We start from the raw sequence: 27,418 nt of genomic DNA on the forward strand, positions 1-27,418 counted from the left end.
GTAATTTTGAGTGTTGGTATAGTGGTGGTGTAAACAGTATTAAAGAAAAAGTAAAAGTTTACAGTTTTAAAGTATTTTTCACTTTTTTATAAGCTATTTTGATAGTAAAGCTTGATAAAAATCGTAAACATCTTTATTTTTATGGTTCTATCTTCATTAAAATCACAAATTGTGGAAAATATCGTCAAAAGTCAAATTTTATGTTGACACATGTAATTAAACCTGTTTTTAATCAATCACTAGACTTATAATTGACAGGATAATAACAATTGAAACCAATATATCGGACATTTAGTTTAATTTCGTAATAGTTAGGAAATGTACATAAATAATTAAATTTTATCAGAATTATGCTTGGTGATTAATTTTACACAATATATTTGTATTTTTGATTTAATCAGTATCTTGCTTGAAGTTTTAGTATTTGATATTCAGAAATAATATATGATGACTTGAGAAAAAAAGTGGCACATTGATACCAATTTTAAGCATTGTGTTTTAGTTTCCCACAACTTTATTTTATTTTTCTGTTTTTCTTAATGTTGCTCAATGTAGAGGACTGCACATCTCTTTTTGCTAATAAATGCTTTCTTTCTGTTTGGAAATCTACATGACAACTCCTTTCTTTTCTTTCATAATATGGACAGTCTGCAAAGCATTCATACCAAAACCTCAAATCCACTTTTGGTATTTCTTCACAGCCAATGTATCCTCCTTGTAATTCTGGTAACTTGAATACGTCTTTAGTAATTAATGTTATATTATCTGCATTATCGCAAATAAGTCGAGCAAGTGAGAATTGTTTTATTTGTTCCAATTGTTCGGGTTTAAAAACCGAAGGTTTTTCGTAATAAAAACGATCACCATCTCTCAGTCGTTTGAACTGTTCGATCAGAATGCACTCGAAAAGCGGACCGACTTTACCATTATCGATTTGATCCTCCAAAATACCTGAAAAATAGCAATTATTAATAGAATATGGCGGAACTAAGTTAAATTAATGAAACAGTGATGCCCCACATTTTTGTAAACGAATAATAGACGGACAGCTGGAGTGAAATAATGTTTTTTCCAATTTATTTTAAAAATGGTTTGATACAGAATTCTTCAACAATGCTGGTTAGTGGAGTTGCATATCATTTCAACCAAGACTACAATAATCTCTTTTTGGCTGAAAAGAAACCTGGACAAATCATAAAGTCAAAATATGAAGTCAAATAACTGGAAATATCTTTGGACAGCAAGCTTGTCTGGAATAATAATGTTGAAATTACTGCTAGTTATCCAACATAGCATGAGTCTGACTAATAGAAATTAAGTTTGCAGCTATGCGATAGATAGAGGCCATTCTCAGAATGAAGGGTACGAGTAATGAAGGAATTAATATTGGTCTTTTCTGACCAATTATAACCTCACAGGGGATCTTTCCAGTGACAATGAACAAGAGCAGCTATAATGCTTTTAAGTAGAAATAAAAACATAAAAATACCAACAGATGGAGTATTTGGAGCTAGCACCAAATGCTCATAGCGATCCATTCTGACAATCTGGTTCGGAACCTGTTTGTGAAAATAGGTTAACAAAAAAGACTTTCAGGTAGAAAGATTCTGAAGGAGACTTACTCTGATGAATACTTTTTCATCTCGATTATTTCAAAAAGTCCCTTCAAAACCTTATCAGTTTTAGATCTCAAAAAATATCTGTACCTTGATAAAAGAATAACTTTATCCCTTTCCAATGGCTCCTTTAAATACCCTTTATATCTCGCTTAATGAGAATAAAAGATTTACTGATTGAGTGCTGGTCAGTGGTAAGAAATCAACTCTGCATCTTCCTATCAAAAAGAGGAGGAGCGACTAATACCTCCTCAAGCCATCCCAGATAATGAAGTTAATTAGAATAGGGTACTTGTATTTTTTAAAAAGTATTTATTTGATTTATTGATACGAAATACTATCAGCAAGTATATTTATTTGGATTAAAAGTGAAAGAATACTATCTGAATATTTAATTGAAAATTGTAAATATTTCAAATTTTTAACTACAAGGGAAAACGATACTTATTGGCTTTCATTTGTGACGTCAAAGGTTTAAGGAAATATTGAGCAGTTGTCTGGTTGATGATCACGAGGTTATCGTTGCCGGCAACGTAGCGTGTGCTGTTATACGAGGATATATTGGAAAATTCTTAGTCTACTATAGAACCAAACAAAATTTCAATGTCAAAATATTTTATTACTCAACATATTCTTCTCGTAATTGGATACATTTATTACAGCGAACCTGCAACGTCTCTTAACCTTTCAAAAAAAAAATATTTTGCATGGCAACATGAGATTTGTGTGAAGGGGCGTTGTCCTGCGAAAACAAAACACCTTCGGATAGCTTTCCGCGTCTTTTCTCTTTAATTTTTTCCCGTAGAGTGGTAAGTAATGTCGAATAGTGATCTCCAGTTATTGTTCTACTCTTATCCATGGCAATTCCAAAAAACTGAAACAATAACTTTTTCCGCAGATTTTTGGATACGAAACTTCTTAGGTCTTGGAGAACCAGAGTGTCGCCATTCCATAGATTGTTCATAGTAACAATTCGGTTCAAGAAGTCTCATATCGAGCACAGATCGAACGCGATGCATCTACCCTTGGACGCTTTTGTTCAACATTCAAATATTTGGGGATCCATTTTGCAGCAATTTTTCTCATGTCCAAATTGACGTGAACTATATGATGAACGCGTTCATATGAAATATTTAGTGCTTAAGATATCCGTTTTAGCCCAATTCGTCGATCTGATAAAATCATGTCATGAACTACATCGATATTTTCGGGGACTGACAAAAAACTGGCATTCCCAATCGGTCATCATCTTCAATGGAAAATTTACCTCTTTTGAAGCTTACAGTCCAATTTTTTACGGTCGCATACGAAGGACATGATCACTAAGGGTATTAAGCATATCTGCTTACCTCTTAACCCTTTTAAATACAGGTACTTGATGATGGCTTGATACTCCAATTTTTCGATTTTCACAATTTCGGTGGACTTATTTTTTCTTTTAATTTATTGGTAACTCTGGTTTTTTGACGTCAAACTTTACACTGACACTTCTAATAAGTTATTGTTCCTTGCTATGGTAACGCAATATTTTGTTTATGCATGGAACTGGTCTAGGCTAACTAGATATCAATATATCCTCGTAATACAGTTTTTATTTATTAGTTACGTACAAATAATACATTTTTCTGTATATAAGAATGAAGTGAATAAACCTTTTATAGGTTGTTATTACATTATTACATAATCACGTTAAAAACTGAGGGTATAATAAATGCAACTTATCATGAACCTTATAAACTAATCGATTCACAACCGTAAAAACATTCAGATTACCAGTTAGACCATTACAAATTGTTAGCAATAAGCTGGTTACCTTGTTTTGTAAATCACAGATTTTAATAAAGATCAAAATGTCGGAGAACTTACCTCCAACAAAAACATCAATATTTCCAGGGTGGCCATATAGTTTTTGTAATTTTGATCTCACATTACTATCGCTAATGTCATATTTCAAATCATCGAAGCTTACTACGGAGGCCATATTACAAAATTTTCGGAATTCCAGGTAATCAGGCAGAGCATGATCTCGTCCTCTGTGAATATTCATCGCAGCTAGATCCAAAGCAACCGCATGCGCGGCTTGAAAAAGAGTTTCCGTTAGTTCGGAGTTCAAATTCTCATCTGGTTTCTTCATTTTAGCAGCAACAGAGTAGAAACCTGGAAAGAATCCATTTTGATAAACTATTGAATTCGATTGGAACTGTTCAAAAAACAAAAACAGACAGCTAACTACTTTCACTTTTTAAAGACACCATTATGTATTCGATTTGGAATTTTTATTTAGTTGAACTATAGTCCAGGGTCGAAGCCTTCAAAAATGGTAAAAAGTGAAAAAAAATAATAGTGGTAAGAAACTTATTGGAAAAGGAGGGGGATGTGATAAAAATGAAAAATAAATTACGGGCGATCTGAGTTCGGGAAGTGGAAGGGGTGTGTTTTTAAAGGTAAAAAATGGTTAATCTCGATTTCCGGCAAAACTACAAGTCCTGAAAAAAAGTTAAGTATCAACGTTGTAGGTAATAAAAATATCTACAACTTTTGTATTTACAATTTTTTCACATTACCTCAAAATTTATGTGAAAAATTCATATAACCAAGTTTTTGGTTATATGAATTTTAATCTTTTTCAAAAAAAACTTACCTTTTCATTCCCAAATACACTGTAATTTATTTGATTTAAAATATTTATTTTTTCACCTTTTTTTGACTATATCAAAAAATCACCCGAATGTTCAATAGAAAATTATTGCGTCAAAATATTCCTTTTTTTTTCATAAGTTCAGTGTGCTTTTTGTTCGTTGAAATATCTAATTTCTGATGGTTCAAAAATTTTTTTTATCATTATGTACAATTTTGAACTTTTTATTAAAATTTTCTTACTCAAAGAACGTAACGTAGTATTGCATGTTACATAGATGAACGGAAAAATTGTCAATCGGAATATACTACCACGAAATTAAAAAATTAGTTACCATCACAACAGCAGCTACTTCAACTAAAAGATAGGAACGTAGTAGAAAAACCTCAGACAATAGACCTCGATAGAAATTGCCTGAGATACTAATAAAACTGTCATTGTTGTGTGTCAAAATATGGATCTTTGGTCCATTTAAATCAATTAAATTCAAATAATTATGACACTCATTTTCTCAAACCAGGTTTTGGAAATGTTGAGGAATTATTTTTCACATTTAATAGTTTCAAACATAAATCCTTTAAAAATATTGTTGCATTTCTGCATTGCTTTTCCGGTTGCGATAGAATATCTGGATTTACCGGAAAAGGAAAGAAAAGTCGTAATAAATTCATTATTCGACGGTAAAAAGATGTCAAATTTGGCCAATGTTTTTTATAAGAAAGAAGTAAAGAAGATAAAAAAATGGATTACAGTTCATCACATCTATTTATAAATGTAAAAATGAAAAAATAACACTCAAGATTTTAAAAATATCAATTGGTAAAAAATTGGTAAAAATCATTTTTCATTTTGGCAAACCTCCCATCCACAGATTATGTCCAAATTTACAGAAAAGGAATCAATTCCGAAAGTATTGCTTAAACTATTTGCTGTGAGACTGGATGTAACAGTTCAAAATGTGGCTGCCGAAAACATAGCTTAAACTGCACAAATTTATGTCATGATTCTGAAAATTGCTCAAATATGAAAGAAAAAACCTACGAGGAAGTCAATGATTCAAATGAAATAGAATTAGAAAGGTTTGTCATCAAGAAGACAAAAATTCAGAATTCAAGATAAGGTATTTATAAATAACAGGATTGATGTTTTTAAAAATATTATAATAAATATCTTAATCAGAAATATCTGAATTCAATAGTACGATTTACAAGTATATTTATATTTTCTGAGATTTTCTATGACATGAATGTATTTAGAATTTAATAAATAGACATTCTTTTGATGAAATTGTACATAATGATTAAAAAATTATTTTCGAATTCGAGAAAATTTATAATCTATAATATATATGTATATATAAAAAATTTAACCATAAGAAAGTAGAGATTTAAACGAACAACAAGTACACCGACTTTTTGAAAAAAGCTGATATTTGACGTGAGTTTTTTTGATTGAAAATTAGGGTGATTTTTTGATATTAAGACAAAATAAGATGAAAAAATAAATATTTTGAATGAAATAAATAACAGTGTATTTGGGACATAAAACGGTAAGTTTTCATTAAATTGAACAGAAAAAAATTTTTTGATAAAGATAAAAAACGAGAAACTTGGTTATTTGAATTTTTCACATAAATTTCGAGGTTATGTGCAAAAATTGTAACTACAAAAGTTGTAGATCTTTTTATTATCTATAATTTTCAACTTTTTTCCGTAGTTTTTCCGAAAATCGAGATAAATCATTTTTTACCCTTAAAAACCCTCACTTCCCGTAATTTATTTTTCCTTTCATTTTTATCATATTTTCCTCCTTTTTCAATGTGTTTCATCCCACTGTTATTTTTTTTGGTTTCAAACATTATCGACCCTGGTATACTAATGTTCATTCTTTGTATATTTCCAAATACACATTTTTAGAATTCCATCTAATATGGCGGTTGGAGAGTTTAGCCATTGAGTATTTTATTTTTACATACCTCTTATTAAAGGATCAATTCCACCCTCCTCAATAATCCTCCAGGGCGAAAAGAATGCCTTCGATAGGGGTAAATTACCTTCTCTAATAGACGTAAAATTAGAGTTCAATCTATGAAGTATGGGATTAATAAGTGTATGTCCGAAGCGAAGTGCTGCTGTTGCAAATACGTTAGAAATTGAGGGATTGAGATTAGGCTTGTAACCTTCATACTCGCCCAATTTAACCATTCCTCTATCTCCAAGAATAATAGGCAACCAAGATTTATAGGTTATGTGTTGCATAAATGCTCCTACTATTTTTCTAGACTCATGATAAAGCTGATCTGTGTCCCAATGAGGATTAATATGTTTCAGCTCTTTTGCTATCCTGTTGTGTTCTCTGAGCCAAATAGTATGCATTGCCAATAAACCTACTTGTTCATTAGCACGAATATCACCTGCTACAAAGCAGTTGAGAGTACTTTCGGTAAGATTTCGCCGACAGTCAATCCCTTGATTTTCTGCGTATGGAAGCAAAGGTTTTCTTCCTGGAACGATAAAACAGATTTTACTGCTTAATATATAGAGAAATATGTTGTTTAGTAAGAAAAAGTTTGTGTTGTATAATTGTACAAAATCCCATTCCACAAAAATGGATCAATATCCGGAATTCAACTATTCGAAAAGCATACTTCTAAAATTAATTTCTGAATTATATTGACATAGTTTAATCTTAATAACAGTATTTGGAATAGTTATTTGTATACCAAGGACTGAAAGTGCTACTTTGTGGGACGAGTCTTAAAATTGCGACACGAGCGAAACGAGACGAGCAACATATGAGTCCAAACCAAGTAGTATTTCAGCCGCGGCGTATATAACATTTTTTAGGCGACGCATAAGATCCAAAACTTTTTCATTGACACTGAGGAAAGAAAATAAATAATAGAGAATTATAAACATTTTATTTATTGAACAATATAATGTACTTAATGATATTTTCATTGTCAATATTAATTTATTAATAATTTGCAAAAAGTAATGTTGATTGTACCTCCAGGACAATTATTAATATTTATTGGATTGGATACAGATGGAATATGTATATCTCTAATAGATGTTGATGGAATCTCGGTAGATGTGTTTGTGATTTCGATACAATTTGTAGATGTGTTTGTGTCATCGAAGTGAAACTGTCAACTGTCAACATTGGAGTGGCCAGAGTTACATTTAAGGAAGTTAAAGTTGTCTACTTCAGAGCGCCCCGAAAGTGTTTTGTAGTACTATATGGAACACTCAAAACGCAACTTTCGGTATGTAAATGAATACAGTATGGAGGGTAGAGGTAAGGAGAACCATCTCTGTGCTACAGAAAGTGTCCATCAAATTCTTTACGTTAGGGAGGCGCTACTATCGCATGAGTGTAAATTTTAAATAAAGCGCTAGAAATTCAAGAATAAGGACAGAGAAAGAAAGAAATGATAATTGACACTTTCTAGAAATTCACAATTATTAATTAACATTCAGCGTTATCTCAAAGTAGCTTTTCTAGGTTATATTTACAAAATTATTTTGTACTACGTGAATAGTTTAGATTTTGTATACCAATATTTAATTAACGACTATAGTCATTTAAAATTTGCATACTTCACTCTATCTAAAATAACAAAGTTCATATGTATGGAGGGTGGAGGTAAGGAGAACCATCTCTGTGCTACAGAAAGTGTCCATCAAATCTTTTACGTTAGGGAGGCGCTACTATCGCATGAGTGTGAATTTTGAATAAAGTGCTTCATATCTATTTTAAATGTATGAATTTGTAAATGTTGAACTAAAAAATATATTTAAAAATAAATGTTTTACATACTGTAGGTTTAAAGAAAGATAATGACTTAGGCTTACTTACTACTTGAGTTACTTTTCATTTTACGTCCACTCGGACAACTTTTCACTATGCAAATTTTTTCCATTATGGTTCAGTTGTCTATTAAATTTTTATGATAATTGACACTTCATAATTACTTGCAAAAATTCTTACAAATTCACAATAATTAACATTCAGCGTTATCTCACAGTAGCTTTTCTAAGTTATATTTACAAAATTATTTTGGACTATGTGAATAGTTTAGATTTTGGTACACCAATATTAGTTAACATTCTAGTCATTTGAAATATTAAATTTTCTAACACTGCATACTTCACTCTATCTAAAATAACCAAGTTCATATGACATCTCGTCCGACAGGAGCGCCAATCTGGTCAAATTTTGAATTATAATTTACCGTCTACAAGCGGACAGTTTTTAAGCTAAGCCCCCAAATGAGATGGTCCTCCCTACCACTACCCTCCATAGAATACAGAACGAACAACTTTCAGATGGCATCGTTTAAAAAGGGTATTGTAAACTTACATACATAAAAATAAACTTTTTTTTTTTTTAAAAAAAAAATTTTTTTTTTTTAAAAAAAAATTTGTTTCGCCAAACAAATGCGGGTGTACCATTCAGAATTGACCGTTCTACGTTGCTCTAATGCTTTCAAGGGCTGCGCGCGAACAACTTTTGTTGGATTTTGCTCGTCTTGAAGGACCCATACAGTCAATTGCTGTTCAGTTTCGATTTCATATGGGTAGATCCATTATTCGTCGTCTGTCGCAATCTTATAGACGCCTTTTGAAGCATCGCTATTGAATTTTTTCAGCATTTTCTTACCATCAATCGACACGAGCTTTTTTTTGAGCGATTGTCAAATTATGGGGTATCCAACGCGAATAAATATTTTTTGCAGCCAAATGTTCATGTACTATCGAATATATGTATGTGGTACTAATGCCGTAGTATGCATCAATCTCACGGTATGTAACATGACGATCTAGCAATATCAGTTTACGCACAGCATCGATGTTGGACGACATTCACGAAATTCATCCTGTAGGAAAGTACGACCAATATTGAATTCGGAAAACCAGCGAAACACGGTGGTTCGAGATAGTTCTTCATCACCAAAAGTCGAACCGAGCTGATCGGCATTGGTTCAATCCATCGAAAGTCATATAAAATCATCACACGAAAATGTTCGCGATTTAAATCCACTTTTTTGCAAAAATCAAAGATAAGACTGAATAAGAGCAATAAAAGCTGATAACGGGTCATAGAGACCAATAACTTTGTTTTATGTAAACATCTTTTTCATGTGTAGAAATGTAATTTATTTAATGATAACGTTTATAATCCAGGCGCCGGCAGGGGTTTCCGTAGCCCTTTATGGGTCGCTACGAAAAAATGATTGATATCTATGTTTTTTGGCCCGGAGAATCGATTTTTGGGGGTTGCGAGGTCGGCACCCTGCTCAGTTTTTTGTTATTAACAATTTAATTGTTTAAATGGCCATAATTCATTATCTACAATAGTTACGGGGTTTCTGATGAAACAGTGTGGTTGCAAATCTTCTAACTAGTTTTTCCGTTTTGGAATTCTGAAAAACTATTTATTAGAACCAAAGTTATAGGCAAAGTAGTGTAAAAAAATGCAAAAATTCGCTGATTTCTCTTTCAATCGGTCGTATTTCGGCCTGGGCAAATTCAATTGAGACTTTTGAGGATCCATTCTAAAGAAAATACTTTTCCCTTCAAAAAGAGCCGTCATACGTACATTTTCAACCATTTGGAATAGTTTTATAGCACTCGGAAGATAACATTTTAACACTATTATTTGTTTATAGGTCAATCGTGCAAAGAAGACTAAACATTTTCGTAAAAAAAACAGAGCCATTTTATTCCGCATAGTAAAAGACAACTTTTAAGCTCTCACTTGAAATTCCGTGATAATTGGTTAATGAACTACAGCCGATTTTCGGAGCAGAGGCGGTTGCCGTTCTATGCGGACACCGTGGCGCGCGGTCCTACGTGAGTATAAGAAGCTTGCAATTTAAAGGACCGTTTCCTTTGGCAGGCTCTAGCATAAATATTTTACCAAATATCAATTAAACAACACTTGTTAGTTGCTTTTGCATTTTTTAATAACAACTTACACAAATTATTACTACATTTTCTTAACTGATTCCATTTCCCATCAATATAAAGTAAGTATTTATATGTTACTATTAAATAAAATTAAACAAGTTTTTTTTCTATTTCTTGAAAAACTATTATCTTGAAACATTCAAAATACAATCACTTCAACAACTTCGACACCTTGTTTTGGGGTGAATATATTTTTAAAAACTGAAAAATTATGGCCAGGAATTGAAGTAATATGCAGTGCTGCTAATGGAATACCTTGCCAGTCTAACATAGCAACTGATAACTTTAATTTGAATATATTACAAGATGAGAACATAGAAGAAGCAGATACGAGAATAATTTTACATGAATTTCATGCAAGCATTGAAGGCAAAAAGAAAATACTGGTTCTTTCGTCAGATACCGACGTCTGGTTCTGTTATTGAACTATTGGCCTAAATTTGAAGAAAAAAATCTGAAGGTAGAAATATTTTTCAATTATACAATGAATATTTATTTTACTGCAGATAGTTGTGAAACATTCATTTTGTTAGGAACCTTGGATAAGAATCGACGCAGGATCGAGCAGAAGATTTGTACCACTGCATAAATTATCGAAAATAATCGAATATGAAATCTGCTCAATATTTATAGCTCTACAGCACCTTACCGGATCCGATTATACAAGCAAATTTGGCACGAAACAAGTTTTTCCAGAGAAGTTTCTTCAAATAATTATAAATATTATATTACAGAAATCATCCGTTTATATTACTTATATTTTGTTGATACCTTGTATTAATGTGGAGCCCACGTACTCAAAAAAAATCGATGGCAACACCAATCACGTTTGATGAGATTCGCTACGAACAAAAATTTTATGAGAACAAAACAATAATGGAGCTCTTTCCCACGTCAAGTTTTATCAGACTATATATATTGAGACCATTTTATGTACCTTATGAGCAAGTTAATATATTGAACACTGATCGTATTTGGATAAATCCGCAGGATTTTGGGTTTGAATTACATGAGAATATTCTTGTACCTCAAAAAATTAATGTTCTATATTCACCAATAAGTGAATTGGTACCGAATTGTAATTCCAAAAAATGTATAACAAAATATTGTATTTGCAAAGCACCTGGACTACCTTGTAACGTATAAATAATATAAAAAGATTGTATTCTTTTAGGATATTAAGATTGAATTGTTTATCAACATAAAACTGTGTTGTGAGATGTAAATAGACGAGTGAGTTTTGTCGAAGCTAACTAAAAATAATATTGTTGATAAATAATACTACAATATCATTTATTTTGTGATAAATAAATACTTTATATAGAAGCAAAATGAAATCGGTTAAAAAAATATAGTAATAATTTGTGTAAGATGTTAAAAAATGCAAAAGTAACTAACAAGTGTTGTTCAATTGATATTTGATAAAATATTTATACAGACAAAAAGAGAGAGATTCGTTGGTTAAAGTTTGGTAGGATTGGAGAGTTTTTGTAAGGAATTTGGTTTGTTTGAAGTAGGCCCTGATATAGGAATTGCTCCTCTGCAGAGCTGGGGTGTTCCGTTGAGATGTGTTCGTCTAACTGCTTTTGGCCGAAAAAATGAAGTGGAGCTTGCAAGTAAAAACGGTTTTTTTTTTATTTTTGAGAGGTTTTATTATTTTTTATATTTTTTTTTGAATTTGGTGTTTTTGCTTGTTTTTTATCTTTAATCTAATTTGGGGTGGGCGGGTACAGCTGCGGCAGTATTATTCCCTTTCATCGGCCATTTGGCTGAAGAACCGGTTCACCAGGTTAAAGACTATCAAAAAAAGGTCCCTTAAATTGCAAGCTTCGTAGACTCACGTGCCGTCTCTTACGGGGAAAGTCAATCGTAGCTCGTCGTCTAAAGGGACGGCAAAGGGGTTTTATGTTGAATACAAATTTGCTGTATTCGAATCTAAGTTTTAAAACCAATTGTCATGGAATTTCAAGTGAAGGCTCAAAAGTTGTCTTTTACTATGTGTAATAATATGGCGCTGTTTTTTTTTCGAAAATGTTTAGTCTTATTTGCACGAATGGCCTATAAACAAATGAAAGTGTCATTTTACTATTAAAATTTTATCTTCCAAGTGCTATAAACCTGTTCCAAATGCTTCAAAATGTACGTATGAGCGCTCTTTTTGAAGGGAAAAGTATTTTCTTTGAAATGGATCCTCAAAAGTCTAAATTGAATTTGCCTAGGCCGAAATACGCGCGTTTCCACATTTTTTTACACTACTTTGCCTATAACTTTGGTTCTAACGAATTTTAAAATTGAAAAACGTAAATATTCGTTAGAAAATTTGTAACCAGACTATTTCATCAAAAGCCCCTTAACCATTGTAGATAATAAATTATGGCCGTTTAAAAAATTAAATTGTTAATAACAAAAAACTGAGCTGGGTGCCGTCCTTCAACCCCCAAAAATCGATTCTCCGGGCCAAAAAACATAGATATCTATAATTTTTTCATAGCAACCCATAATGGGCTACGGGAACCCCTGACAGCGCCCGGACTATTATGTTCATAAAAGCTTCAATGACTTAAGTGAAAACAGTAGAAGATACAATTATTTATTAATATATTTACAAACTAGCACTTATTGTTGAAAGTCCCTAGGATTTTCAGAGACGAATTTAATAAATATAGAGCGATTCGTAGTTATTGCCTAAGAGAAACACTAGTTGTCAGCGGCGTGGAAATTTTTAAGTGAGGAAAATAATTTTAAGTGACTATAATGCTATCATTTTCATTTACTGACTGAATTAATGTAGTTTAGTAATCACTTATCTTGCAAAACTTACTAAAAAAAACCAATTGGTCAATTCCTCACGTCGATTAGAGTCTACGTTACGCTAAAAGTTTATACTGGTCCACCACTCACCTACACCATCACTCACATTTTTGAATTGTCTGATGCGCGCTTTGATAACCAAGTTACAAAGTTATCGTCCGCAATAAACACATAATTTAAGTATCATTACAAACTGCTTGTAAACCATTTATGGATTGATTCTTTCAATCTATCGCTAAATAAGATATTGAGAATGGGAAATTAATTGCCTAAAAACTGTCTTTACCCGAAACGCTGCGAAAATTATTGAATCGCTCGAGATCAATCTCAGTAACAATTTTAATATTGAAAGATAAATTTGAACATCCACGTCATAATTTCTCAGACAACGGCAGGATACCACAGCCGCAGTCAATGAGCTCGTCGAAGTGTTTAACCAACATACCAGAGCATTGGAGAACCTGAAAGTACCAGTTGAGTTCTGGGGTATACCGTTAGTTGATGTTGCTTTTAGTGAAACATAATCCAATTACGGCTTGGCAGTGTGAACTCATCTTGCATGGTAATTTCCGTCGTTCGAGATTTATAAGTTTTTAAGACAAAGACTGATTGTCCATCTCATCACAATCCGATAAAAACCGAAGCGTATGATCTTTATGCTAATTTCAATATTAAAGACACCCAAGCCAAAAAAGACTCTGTACTGTGTATCCTGTATCATTTGTTGTATATGTTTAAATATTTGTATTCTTTAATGTTCGTTAGAAAGTTATTATAAAACTTGTGGAAAACAGAGCCACACACTGTTGCATATTCCTATTCAAAATACAGTAGACACGGTATCACCCTAACTGGACAACTCAGCAAAAGCAAGCAACGCTTGTACTTAATGCTACGTTTAACAACATAATGGTCACTGCAGTACTCAGAAGATCCATTCAGTGTCGAGATTTACTCGATATTTGTAATATTGTGAACTTCATTACCCAGTTTCTTGTAGATATTTTAAAATTAGAGAAAACAGTATGCGATAGACCTGTAGATGCTTAACACTCTATGAAAACATACTGTACTGAGTTAGCAACAGCGTATAAGAAAACAGGATGAGAGGCAAATCCGCGTTTTCTAGTGCACCAACTACTTTCAAATGTCAAATGACTACTACTAACAGCCATTTCCAAAAATTGTGTGAAAAAGAAAAATGCCCCGCTGTTAAAAAATTCATCGAAGAAGGAGTGAAAAGCAAGCAGCACTTTCGTAACAATGCCCAGAGATGGGCGCTATATTGTCGCTTTACCCTTCAAACCTGCTGCTATAAGGTTAGCAAATCCAACCATTCGTAAAAGATTCCACAGTACCGAATGTCGATTGAATTAAAATTGAAGGAATCTGGTATCACATGTCGATTTTCCTTCGGCTATTTTATGGAAAGACAGAATGAATCAAACGCTTTTGCTTTCGCCAAGCAAGAACAATTTTATAAGACGAAATTTTCCTACCAAGTCTTCAATCATAGACGAACTGCGACTGATAGAAAGCTGATTAATCAAATGTGTAAAACAATATGCGATATGTTGTGATATTTATGGATGCAGTTAAGTAAAATAAAAAATATTGAAATTATTTTAAAGTCAATCCACCACGAACCGATTATGGCATGGCGTCATGGATACAAGCACGCATTAACATTTCAAATAATAAATCTTGATATTATTGTCCTTTTAGTACGAAAGTACGGTTGGTGTTGTGGGTTGGGGATTCGAAATAAAACTATGAGTTTTTTTATTGCTAACGTTTCGTTCCTTTATTTGATCGTTATCAAGGCTAAAAAATATAACGCAAATAATGAGGAACGTAAACAACACCATCCATAATTTCAAATACTTTCAATTAAGCTGGAGTTGATTATTGTTCTTATTGTAGTATTTTTATGCGTAACGGCGGTCCATCAGCCTTACGACGTTTCATTTCACGTCGTGTCGAGATATTTATAGTGATAATGGTAATTTTGTTAGCGCTAAGATAAGGGAACAACTATAATAAGTATTTTTACAATGATAACGACACTGAATAAAATTGATAAATAACTTGATATTAGTTTATTGAATTATTTTCATCAGCATAATTTGATTCCCATCAATATTTGAAGACAATTGTTGATAATAACGTAATCTACATATTCAAACCACCCCAAATGTCCATATTTTTTTAGCTTACACCTTTTGCTACAAGTTCATTTCATTGTTTTGTTATCTTCTTTGATAATATTCTGCATGACCAAATATTTTCTGTCATGTGAGAAATTGGATTTTTTTACAGTACACTCTCGAGACTTTTCTAGTACAACCAGTCTGAACTATGTATTGCACTATTTTTTGTTAGTTTTGTAGAATTTCATTATCTTATTTCACAGATGGAAATTACTTAAAAAATGAACGATTAAGTAGAACAGGTTTGATTAAAAAGTAGCTTAGGCTCTAACATATAAAACACTGAAAATAGGAATTTGTTCTGTTCTATTCGTTCTGTTTCCCAAATAAATTCAAAATATTAGAAAAACTTACCAGCTAATATAAAGAATAGTAAAACCATAAATTTACTAGATTTACTTTGATTTAAAATTTCAGTTGTAGAATGTAGATCGATAGAGGACATTTTAGCAACGACATTGAGGTCGATAATAAATGAATTTCTTGAAAAACTTGAATATTGGAATGAATAAATCAGGAGTGAGTGGGCTCAAATTTTTCTATACAGGGGTGAAATTTAGTGTTTTCTAATGATGCAAATCGTTTGAAATCATTCATTTTCATATATATGTCGTCGCAAAAAATAGTATTACTACTTATTATATAGGTATCTATATTTACCTGGAAACGTAGGACCTTCTCTTAACCTTCCCCAGTTAGTATTACGATCCCTTAAGTTATTAGCCAATTCTTCAGAATATCCATAAACTTGTGATGCATCGATATAAGATGTCAACTGATTAATTTGCTCCCTAGGTTGTATGTAATCAAAGAAAACAGAAGTCATACCCGATCCGCAGATAGATGATGTTCTTATAAAATCTATACAGCGTCTGAAAATCAATAAATAGAATGAGGCCTTATTTCGTAACTTCCATTTCAGTTACAACGATAATGAAAATTTTGTTTCCAAAGAAATATACTGATGAAGATATAAACACAAATTATCATTTTTGTGATAAACTCAACTTAATCAAACCATATTGTTACGAATAATCGCAAAATGGTTTCCTAGGCCGACCCTGTCCAACTACTATGAAATTTTAAAAATTTAACGGCGGAAGCGCCTTTGATTAACTTTTTTATTAAAGCGGATGGTTTATTTACAGTATTTATTTTAAATAATTTCTAGGAAAGTCTATTTATTTATTTCTTTTGTTTTTTTTTGTTCTAGAACTTTGTGGAATTCTATTTGTAATATATAAATAAGTCTATGTAGCGCAGTTAGTTTATTTTTAAATAAATAGTCGTAGACACAAAAACGAATTAGTGAAAGTAATGGGAGAAATTATTTAAGAGATATTTATAACTAAATTATTATAAGTTAAGTGTATTGTTTAGTGTGAAAATAAATTAAGAACATAAGAGACAGTGTTTATTAATTCACCCCACGAATAGAATGAGTGTAAATAAATACGAAAAATTTACAATATTATATTGATACCATAGTTTCTATAGAATCAGTAAAATGTTCTTTTCATTATATGGTCTGCTGAACTCCGATTAATGATATGATTCTTATTAAAATAACATCATACTACAAATCTAGGATTTAGTTCGTTCTTCCTCTGATATTCTATCTATTGGACTGTAAATTTGAATAATATCCAAAAGTACAAAATTTTAATTCAATTTACAACTCAAGTTTTATTATTGTTTTTTTACCATTATGTCATTACCTTTTTTGTTCGTTATTTTTTTCACTTCCAAATAATATAACATCTCATTTTTCATTTGTATTCTTTCCTCATCCTTTTTTTTATTCCACTCACTCCCAATATTTAAACCTTATTGTTTGTCCAACAGTTCATAGACAGTTCCATATTCTAGTACTGATCAATGTCCTATTTTTTTATCTGTTGTTTGTTGATTTTATTTTTCCTTCTGTATTATTTTTTTTTAATTTTTGTCGAATTTAGTTGAGAAATTAGTAATTTATGCAACATGTGAGTAAAATAATAATTTTTTTACAACTGCTATGAAAAGTGACGTATTTCTCATAGCTAACTTAATTTCAAAACCACATATTGTTCACACTGTGAGAAATATTATTTCTCATGGCACTTTGCCCACACCACATACATTTAAATGTAGAATTAACAAAAATCGACGAAAACTTAGTCGGGTATTGTCAACTTTAAATAGTTGGCACAACTGTCAGATTATAGAAGTTTTTTAAATTCTTAAGGCAGTTTTCATTCGTGATTTGATAAAAATCGCAATTTACCTTAAATATTATTTTAGTTGGACATAGTTATACCAATTTATAATATATAATATGGATACTGACAGTAGCCTCGATTTATGGAATGGAGGAGAAATCCAAAAATAAAATCTTTTTCGGAAACTGTACTTTTGGTATACTTTGAAGAGTTGTCGAAACTTTAAAGGCGTCAACATTTTGGTCACAATATTCAATGTTGCGAAGTACTATCAGTATAAAAAATAACATTGGTGTATCCACGTATCAGAAGTTACTTTTATTTCTGAAAGAAAGGAAGTCCGACAATTACGTCCCCAAAAAATCAAACATATTGACAGCAGAGATTTTTAAAGGACAAGGAATACGAGAATGTATTGACGAACAATAACTTATTAGTGTCAGTGAAAATCGAAAAATTGGAACATTGAGCCATCAAGTACCTGTATTTAAAAGGGTTAAGAGGTAAGCAGATTTACGAAGATACGCTTAATACCCTTGGCGATCAATGTCCTTCGTTAGCGACCGTAAAAAATTGGACTGCAAGCTTCAAAAGAGGTAAATTTTCCTTTGAAGATGATAACTGATCGGGAAGGCCAGTTTCTGTATCAGTCCCCGAAAATATCGATGCAGTTCATGACATGATTTTATCAGACCGTCGAATTGGGCTAAAACGGATATTTGAGGAACTGAATATTTCATACGAACGCGTTCATAATATATTTCACGTCAATTTGAACATGAGAAAAATTGCTGCAAAATGGATCCCCAAATGTTTGAATGTTGACCAAAAGCGTGCAAAGGTAGAAGCATCGCGTTCGATCTGTGCTCGATTTGAAAACGGAGTAGACTTCTTAACCGAATTGTTACAATGGATAAGACTTGAGTACATTTCTACGATCCAGAAACAAAGCAACAATCGATGGAAGATCCAGAAACAAAGCAACAATCGATGGAATTGCGACACTCTGGTTCTCCAAGATCTAAGAAGTTTCGTGTGCAAAAATCTGCTGGAAAAGTTCTTGCTTCAGTTTTTTTGGGATTTCCATGATTGATTTTTTAGATAAGGGTAGAACAATAACTGGAGATTACTATTCGACTTTACTGAGCACTCTACGGAAAAAAATTGAAGAGAAAAGATGCGGAAAGCTATCCAAAGGTGTTTTGTTTTTGCAGGACACGCCCCTGCACACAAATCTCATGTTGCCATGCAAAAAATTAGTGATTTAGGGTTTGAATTACTAGAACATCACCCTTATTCACCAGATTTGATCATCTCTTTCCTCAACTGAAAAAAAGTTTAAAAGGTTGTAAATTTTTTTCCAAGGAGGAGGTAACAAAAATTGTGGAGGTCTGGTTTGCAGACCAAGAAGAAATTTTTTTTTGAAAGGTCTAGAGACGTTGCAGGTTCGCTGTAATAAATGTATCCAATTAAGAGTAGAATATATTGAGTAATAAAATATTTTGACATTGAAATTTTGTTTGGTTCTATAGTAGGCTAAGAATTTTTCAATATATCCTCGTATCTACCAATAAAGGTAAATTTATTTAGGAGCAACAATTTTTAGAATTTTTTTTTTCTCTTGAATTAATATAGATTTTTCTAATTAGTGGGTTTTCAGTGAATAAAAAGAATTAAATAATCATTAAAAATTCTCTTTCAAATTATGGTAGATATTTGTTCAAACTCTCGGTGGCAAGAATTTTTTTGTAAAATTTTAATTCTATTTGCAGACAGCAGTAGCTATAGGCGTAGCATGTAGATCGGGTGCTGGATGGAGTTGAGTGTGCAAAATGTGAGGATCGCATTCGGTGTATGGTTTTGAACACAGAAAAGCATGCAGATTATGATTCTGGATGTTGCCAGGAGCCATATTGGTCAATTTTCTTTTTCACCCCACCCCCTTAGACATCTAGTAAATGGACTGAACACATACTTTGATATCATTATAACGATTGTTTTAGTAAGAATATCCAATTGATTTTTATGATTAAAGATACTTACAGTCCAGTGAAAAAACAACAGGAAAATTAAAAATAAAAACAATTATTATTGATAAGAAAATTTTTTAATTCGAAAAAATCAAATTTTCATATATTATAAATGAAAAAATGATAATTATCAATCTTTTTTCTTCTGACACTGAATCTCGAACTATATTTTTAGGAATAAGCAATTTTTTGTCTAGATCTTCACACACAATTGACGTTGTTACTTCGTTATCGAGGTTTTTTAATGCTTTGTATTTATTCATTATACATACATATACATTTATTCAATATAACGATTAATTGTTTCGATCGGGTCAAATGATGTACAGATTGAGCTAAAGCTATATGCTTTGGAGTCTGTTTTTCAGTAATCGTGTAAAACACATCATAAAACACTGATAACGCTCGTCGATTATAATTCTCACTTATTTTATTATTCTTTGCACTGAACAATGCTTGCATAAACATTTGCCAAGTATTTGGTAATTGACCTTTTTGTAAAAATTGTTCGATTCAAATTTCATCACATAAATATCCATCTGGTATTACTTTAGTATTTAATATTTCTTTTCGGAGTTATTTAGCTACTTGAACAGTGTAGTTTGTTGAATTTACGGTACGCATATATTCAATGACTTCATTCAGTAGTATATTGCCCATAAACACCAATGATGATTTTGATCTGTCACTGGGATATGAAAATAAAACATTTTCACCATACTTATTAATGAGCAGTAATTTCATAAGGCGATTTTCTACAATTGCATCTTCTATTTCAGTGAGTTCAGCTAGTCGCTTGGCCAAAAATGACACTTCAAAAGAGTGAGATGTTAATTGATGTTTCAGTTCATCAATCAGCTTTTCAAATGCTTCTATAAGTATGTCATGAGGTATTTTAATTGAAGGTCTGCCTGCTGGATTGTTAGAATTTCTTGGTAGTCGCAGATAATCACGATAACAATGTTTATGATACCTCACTTTCATTGCAAATAAATCAGCTGGTTGTTCGCAAGTGCCAATTTTTGTGAAAAAATCATCTTTTTTTTTCGGGCAGTATTTAAAATTTGTTCCGCTGCTGAAATTTCAGAACATAAAAAAAGTGTGTTGTTCTTATTTCTTGTTTGTTTACCACAGATTAAACATTTCTGTTTCGTATCAAGTTTTTCTTCTTCGCTTCTTCACATTTATCACTTGTAGTGACATTGTCCACGCTTTTATTTAAATAAATAACACGAATAAAACAGTCGACTGACTACTCCAAGCGCTATGACTCAGCAACGTGCCGAGCAGGGGGACGGGGAAGGGGGAAAGGGAAACGGATCAGCACAGCTGGTCACAAGAAAATCACAACATGTGATTTTCTATTATTTAGGGTCTCAGATAAAAGAATTTGAGCATATTTGCCGGTCCTCACATTTTGCATACTCACCTCCATCCAGCGCCTGGACTAATGAGCATGTCGCAGAGATGAGCTGTGGAAGTTAAGAATCGATAATTAAGAGGATTTAAATTCAGCTTTACTTGTGAAATTTTATTACACGAAAACAAAAAATCCAAGAACGTTCACTGTAACGGGAGAATTTTATGAAATATCTAAAAAATATGCTGATTTGCAAGAAAAACGTTTCTTTTCAAATTACCAACACGGAAAATGTACTAAACAGGTAGTTGGCATTAACAAATTATGTAGTATGGCTGAGACAATTGTAATTTTTTTAAAATTAGAAAACCCCTATTTATTCGCATGGCACAGCTTCAGACGTTCTTCGGCAACAATTTTAGTAAATGCTGGATGGGCCATATTAACCTTAAAGCCCCATGGAGGATGTAGTATGCCAGTAGGCGGAAGGATACGTCGAAGGGTCTATTAAAAAATAAAATTAATGAATTGTTCTTAAATAAACCAAAAACTATTCTTGCTATGAAAAAATTTTTCAAATATTCATTGTAGGGTTTTTCTGGCCACCGAATGTGGCTTATGCAAATCCTTTGCGATTTCGAAAAGGGTGCACTCTTTTATTTTAATTAATATGACGTTGAAGTACAAAATATCCCCTACAAAATACTGTTTTAAGAAAGTTTCTAGCTTGAATATTGAGCGATTTATTGTCGAAAAACCAACTACGCTTTTTTCAAAATTTCGGAGCACTAATTTTGGAGCATTGGAAAAAGAGAATCGTGGAGCGTACAAGCCATTGCAAAAAAGAGTACGGATCGACATGCAGGTGCCTACTTTACTGTAATAGTGATTGCCCTAATTGCTTAGAAGAGTCTTATCTAAAAATTTCTATTTTAGACACCCAGAAGACGCTGATAGCGACGACGAAGTAGGGCACGTAGATGGACGAGAAGAGGAAGAAGATATTAGTGATGATGAAATATAATTATTCAAAATTGTATCTTTATTATTTTCTAAATGAAAAATTTTATTGATTTTGAAAATATTTTCAGTTTTATTTGGGTTGAAATCTTTAAAAAGTAACAGTTCTTAAAAATACTAACGAAATAATCTCAATTCAATATAAATACAATATTGAATAATTTTTAATTATAAATGAATCGTTGAGATTATTTTTCCAACTTTTGATATGATTAGGGGATGGTTTGGAGGGGTTGCATGCATCTTCATGATAGGAATTATAATAGTTGTTTAATTCATGACAAACAATTTTATTTTAAAATCTAATTAGGTTCAAGTACCTATTCCCTAATGAAATAATATTTACCTATTGCCCACTCTAGGATCATCTGGAGGGACGTCTATGGGGTAACAAGGAGCTTTATAATCACAAGACTTTTTACAATCAATACCATCCCAACTTTCAGATGTAACAGATGGTAAGGAGTGATCTAGATCATGATCTAAAAATTGACCCCATTGCATCACCTGAAATAAAATATTGGTTTTAATATATTCGAATTCAGCGGCTATCAAACTGTAGGCACTACTGCAGGTGTTGTATAGTGTAGTGTAGTACATACTGTTCACTGACACTACATCAACACACAAGTTATCTTCTTAAAAGATCAAAGATCAATCTTTACTCTCGGTCTCTAAACTATATATGTGGAGTTTGGATACTCAATCAAATAGAGAAATACAGAGGAGACGATCGGATAGGAATTCTTGTAGAAGAGAATAAATGCATTTACGGATTGACTATAGTCTATTTCAGAAAGGTATAGAGTAATAAAATGGGGAATTGCGTCCAGTTCGGCTCAATTTCGGTGTCGGCCATAGGTGTAGGTTTTGAAATAGTATTGTTTGTAATATTAAAATTTCAAGTAATTGCGTAAGAGAATTAGGAAAAGTATGTTTTCTGGCCTGAAGTGTCAATATCGAAATATTGTGTAGGTAGATTATACAGTTACGTTTTGCTTTTAACAAGTACCGTTTAACCTTCTATTAGTGCCTCTGCCTAATTCCAATCCTATTTCAGATTCGGCTTTCTTTTAACAAGTATCCTACCGGCACGCCTTTGGCACACTATTATTAGTGTTTTTGAATGGATAACAATAGGCTAAACCCATATATTGAACCCGGGTGGTACTACCTGCACTTGATAAAAAGAAAGAATTTTACAATGAAATCAATGCCAAAATATGAAAGTGACTTAAATATTCGTTGGGTCACTCTGTGGTCCCTTTGCATACCTAATGAGGTTTTATTACTCTATACCTTTCTGAAATAAACTATAGAGTGGAATAGGAGTAGCAGAGATATTTTCTTCAAATTTTTTTTCAAATCCGTTTTCTTAAAAACGAAGATCTATGACGTTCTTGAATTTGTGTTTTAATACTGTTTTTCACTTTTATTCTGTACTTTCAAATATTTACATAAACGAAAATTTTCATCAGCGTTATATTGCTAGGGGATGATAAGATAGATAGAGGAAAATATTCCATTTGAATAATATGAGGAGTTCGTGAATTCGGTTTGTTGAGCGAGATCTGACATAATCATGTACAAACAAATATTCTCCTAAGGTGTGCATCAATCAGAAGCATACTTTGCATATCAAATATAATTTTTTTTTGGTGATGACATTTCATTGGTTTTTTGAGAGAATTTGTATGTCCCTTCTCCTTGGAATGTTATTGATGTGTCTCCTCTATATTTAGTCATCAATTACGATTGAACCAACCCAGTAATTAATAGACATCTAAAAATGTGAAAACTAGCCCCGTTCAGTCACCTTTATGGTGGACTGTTGGCAATTTTGTTCTTTGTATCGTTTGTGGTAATCTAGCTCTTGTTTGACAATTCCATACCCCAGATTTCACGAATCGTTTCATCAACTTGCTTAGAAAAACATACCCTTGGATTGAGTTATTTGGAAAAAACTATTATTCAACATTTTTTTTTATAATCCAAATAGACATCGAAATATTCGCAAGTTGGGTTATTTTATAAACCCAGAGTAAATAAATTAATACGATAAAGTCAATAACCGCAATTTCATGATATAGCTTACCATATGTGTTATTTCGGGATCAGGAGTTATTTTTTCGGTAGTAATCAACGTGGTTGATACCAATCTAGAACTTGGTTTATGATATCCATAATATTTTTTTTCTTTTATCCATCCAACTGGTTTTTGAAGACCGTCTTCATAAATCGGTTTTAGAATACGTCGAAATTCTGTTAAAGAAGCTCCCCAAGTCGGATGTTCCAAGTTGTTACAAGTACCATCTATGGAGCGATATTTCGAATGAAAACACATATTTGAGCAGTTTCTTTCTAGTCTGTGTGAGGTACATCCTAAAATATGTATTAAATTTTTATTCAAAATAAAAAATCGAAAACATAAGGAAATATAATTCCATGGTAGTATTTACCTGATAATCTAGCAATTAGATCTAAGTGTTCGTCTGACAGTAGTTCTTTATAATTGAAGTCAGCTGTGGAATTCAATGTTAAGTTTCCGCTTTCGACATATTTCCTTACGTTGGTTAAAGTGCGTTCATATATTTCAGCTGCTCTAGCCAATTCCCTTGCAGGTGCGTCTGGGTATCGAACAATTCTAAAAAGTTCACCAGGATTGCGAGTGTCTTTATTTTTTATAAGATTCTCAATCGTACGATTTATGGCACGATCCACTTCTTCACTAGCTTCAGCGAAGGCTAATTTCACATATTGATCACCCACATTAACACCTATTAAAATATTAGAAATAAATGATAAATTTTTTTATTACATTCGAGATATTTGTGTTTGACAGAAAACGGAGTAATATTAAAAAAATATTCATGTACGGAAGGAAGACTAGACAATGATAGTATACTCACCTACAGGATCTTTTAGCTTTTTAACTGTAACATATGCGGAAGCTAAGTCTCTGCCATAATTATTGAGTGCCATACACTCATATCTTCCTTGATCTTCGGGTCCCACTTTGTAAATGTAGAGGTTACCATTTAAACTAACTTTGAAACGACCAGTTCTTTGCATTGTTGATCCATCCTTCTGCCAACTAATACCAGGCTTAGGATCTCCGATTGCTTTACATGGTAGCTCGATGGTACTACCTAAATGTTAATCGAATAATAATATTTCATTTTGGCTGTATCAATTGTATATTTCCGAATGAAAAAACTATTTTATGACTCTGGGGAGTAGTGTCGGAGACTATTAAGTCAATAATAAGTATAAATGGAACAACAAAACACTAGAAGGAGAGAAACTATTATATACAATTAAGAAATAGTCTGAAAAGTGCACAAAGAAGAGAAAACTGGAAATTGTGGAATATGCACAAACATAATAAATTGGCGATTTCGTTGGTGCTGTGTTTCTACAAACACTGGCCAAGGACATCGAGAGCTTTGAAGTTATTGTTTCTTCCTGTTAACTTCGTAAAAATTCAATGAGTGAAGTTACGTATTTTATCGGGTTTGAAGATCTGATTTTACTTACTACTTACTAGACGGACTTTAAGAGTCTTCTTCTTCTTCAACGTATTGTAGACCTTATGCCTGTAGATTCCAACTTGTCATCCTTGAGATGTTGATGTACATGAATCCATCCATATTTTTGGAGGTCTTCCTAAAGGTCGTCGTGTCCCTGGTTTATCGTCTCGTGCGATCTTTGCTAATCTTTCTCTGGTCATCCTGTCTACGTGTTCGTTCCAAGCTCTTCTACGTTTACGTCCCCATCTGACTATGTCTTCCACCTCACATTCGCGTCTTATATCTGTGTTTCTCTTTCTGTCTCTTAGTGTGTATCGTAATAGGTTTCTGAGTATTTTCATTTTTGTTGTTCGAATGATGTTTTTAGTTCTTTTGTTGTCCGCTCTTTTTTCTATAGTATATGTCAATATGAGTCTAATGCAGGTATATATTTTAACTTTGGCCCTTTTGTTCATACTGGTATTATTCCAGATAATGTCCCAGAGTGCTTCTGATATTCGGCTGGCTTTGTTTGCTTGCCCTTTTACTTCATTTATTCTGCGCTGATTTGTGTGTCTAGGTAGTCAAATTACATTACCTGTTCTCTGGTTTTATTTTCTAGAGTGAGTTTGCACATCATTGGTTCTTTAGAGATGACAAGGATTTTAGCTATTGCGGTGGATACTTGCGAGTTAAAGGCTTTAGCTTTTACGTAGAATGAAATAGCTGCTATAAGTCTCTGCCACAATTACAGAGTCATCGGCATAACATATTATTTTTATTGCGCCCGTTGTGAGTGAATATCCTCTGTATTTCTGTATTCTTGACATGATTTATTATTTCGTCCATTATCAGGTTGAACAGTTGCGGGCTTAAGGAGTCTCCCTGTCGGATACCCGTTGATGTTTGTATTTCCTCTGTCAGGTTTTGGTTAACTAATATGTGAGTAGATGTTATAGTTTAAATGTCTTATGATGTCTATTATGGTTTTCGGAACGTATTTCTTTTTTAGGATGTCTACTACATCGCTTAGCCTACCCTGTCGAATGCTTTGGTGAAATCTATGAAGCGGGCTTACCGTATTCTATAGCTTTTTCAATTACTTGTCTGATTGTGAAGATGGCATCTACGTTTGATCGATTTCTCCTGAATTCTTGGATTCAGGAGACTTTAAGAGTAAAATTCATTTTATAAGTTTAAGCAAGCTATTCAGTAACTGAATAGAAGGGAAATTATACCATTTAACAAGATAAGGGTCTACAATTTTTAATTATTATTTTTATTATCAGTTAGCAAAATGGGTCTTTGAAATTGATTTCAATTTCAAAATAAGATCATTGGTTCAAAGCTAATGTGCGAATTTTCAAATAAGGATGAATAATTCTTTTAGATCGTTGAACGTGTATCACTTGCTTTCCTGTTAACTTACTATACACATTGCTAGACAAGCGATTATTCACCCAGTTAATATAATTTGTTTATTAATTCAAGATAATAAAATTTTCTTGGTGGTAGGAACTAATATGTTGTATCATATCATATACAGCATTAACGTAAGTCGTAAATAAAAAAAAATAGTAGTACAGGAGGATAAAGAAACTGTAATAGTGGTTCTAAACATAATTTCAGACGATTACGAATGATGATTTGAATCATAGAAGTAATGTTGGTGTCATTGTGTATAGTTAAATGGGGGAGACTATTGTGAAGATCAATGACAGAATTATGTGTGAAACTCCATTTGCTTGTGTTTTATTAATAAATTAGCAGTACCTACTGAATTGACATACCTCGTATATGAAATAACAACAGTAGCGTATCATCAACTTAATGCTAATGATATGAAATTTTAGAAGCTTGAGTAGTACTATGACTTTTTCACAAAAGCTATACTCATTTGGTTTTTAATATGTGGGAGGATGATACATATATGTATTTACAAATCAAAACTTCACAGCAGTTTATGTACAGAATGTAAAAATTAGTTCTGAATGAAAACAATTTTTATTATAGAAGAGATTTTCTTAGTCACGATTTAGAAAAAAATA

At 32.3% G+C, this 27,418-nt stretch overlaps 1 protein-coding gene across 1 annotated transcript in view; it reads right to left on the reverse strand.

The window, feature by feature from the left end:
- Positions 1–281: 281 nt before the first annotated feature.
- The window catches only part of LOC130895172 (peroxidasin), an 82,753-nt gene continuing 55,616 nt past the window's right edge, over positions 282–27,418 (reverse strand). The window contains exons 8-15 of the mRNA XM_057802349.1: positions 24,771–25,010; positions 24,321–24,638; positions 23,957–24,243; positions 22,208–22,368; positions 15,911–16,122; positions 6,230–6,757; positions 3,483–3,773; positions 282–951 (exon numbers count right to left, since the gene is read on the reverse strand). Coding sequence (XP_057658332.1) covers positions 515–951; positions 3,483–3,773; positions 6,230–6,757; positions 15,911–16,122; positions 22,208–22,368; positions 23,957–24,243; positions 24,321–24,638; positions 24,771–25,010 — 2,474 coding nt within the window. The 3' untranslated portion in view covers positions 282–514. The remainder of the gene's footprint in view (positions 952–3,482; positions 3,774–6,229; positions 6,758–15,910; positions 16,123–22,207; positions 22,369–23,956; positions 24,244–24,320; positions 24,639–24,770; positions 25,011–27,418) is intronic.

Source organism: Diorhabda carinulata, chromosome 6 (genome assembly GCF_026250575.1).
Source record: "Diorhabda carinulata isolate Delta chromosome 6, icDioCari1.1, whole genome shotgun sequence".
Lineage (NCBI taxonomy): Eukaryota > Metazoa > Arthropoda > Insecta > Coleoptera > Chrysomelidae > Diorhabda > Diorhabda carinulata.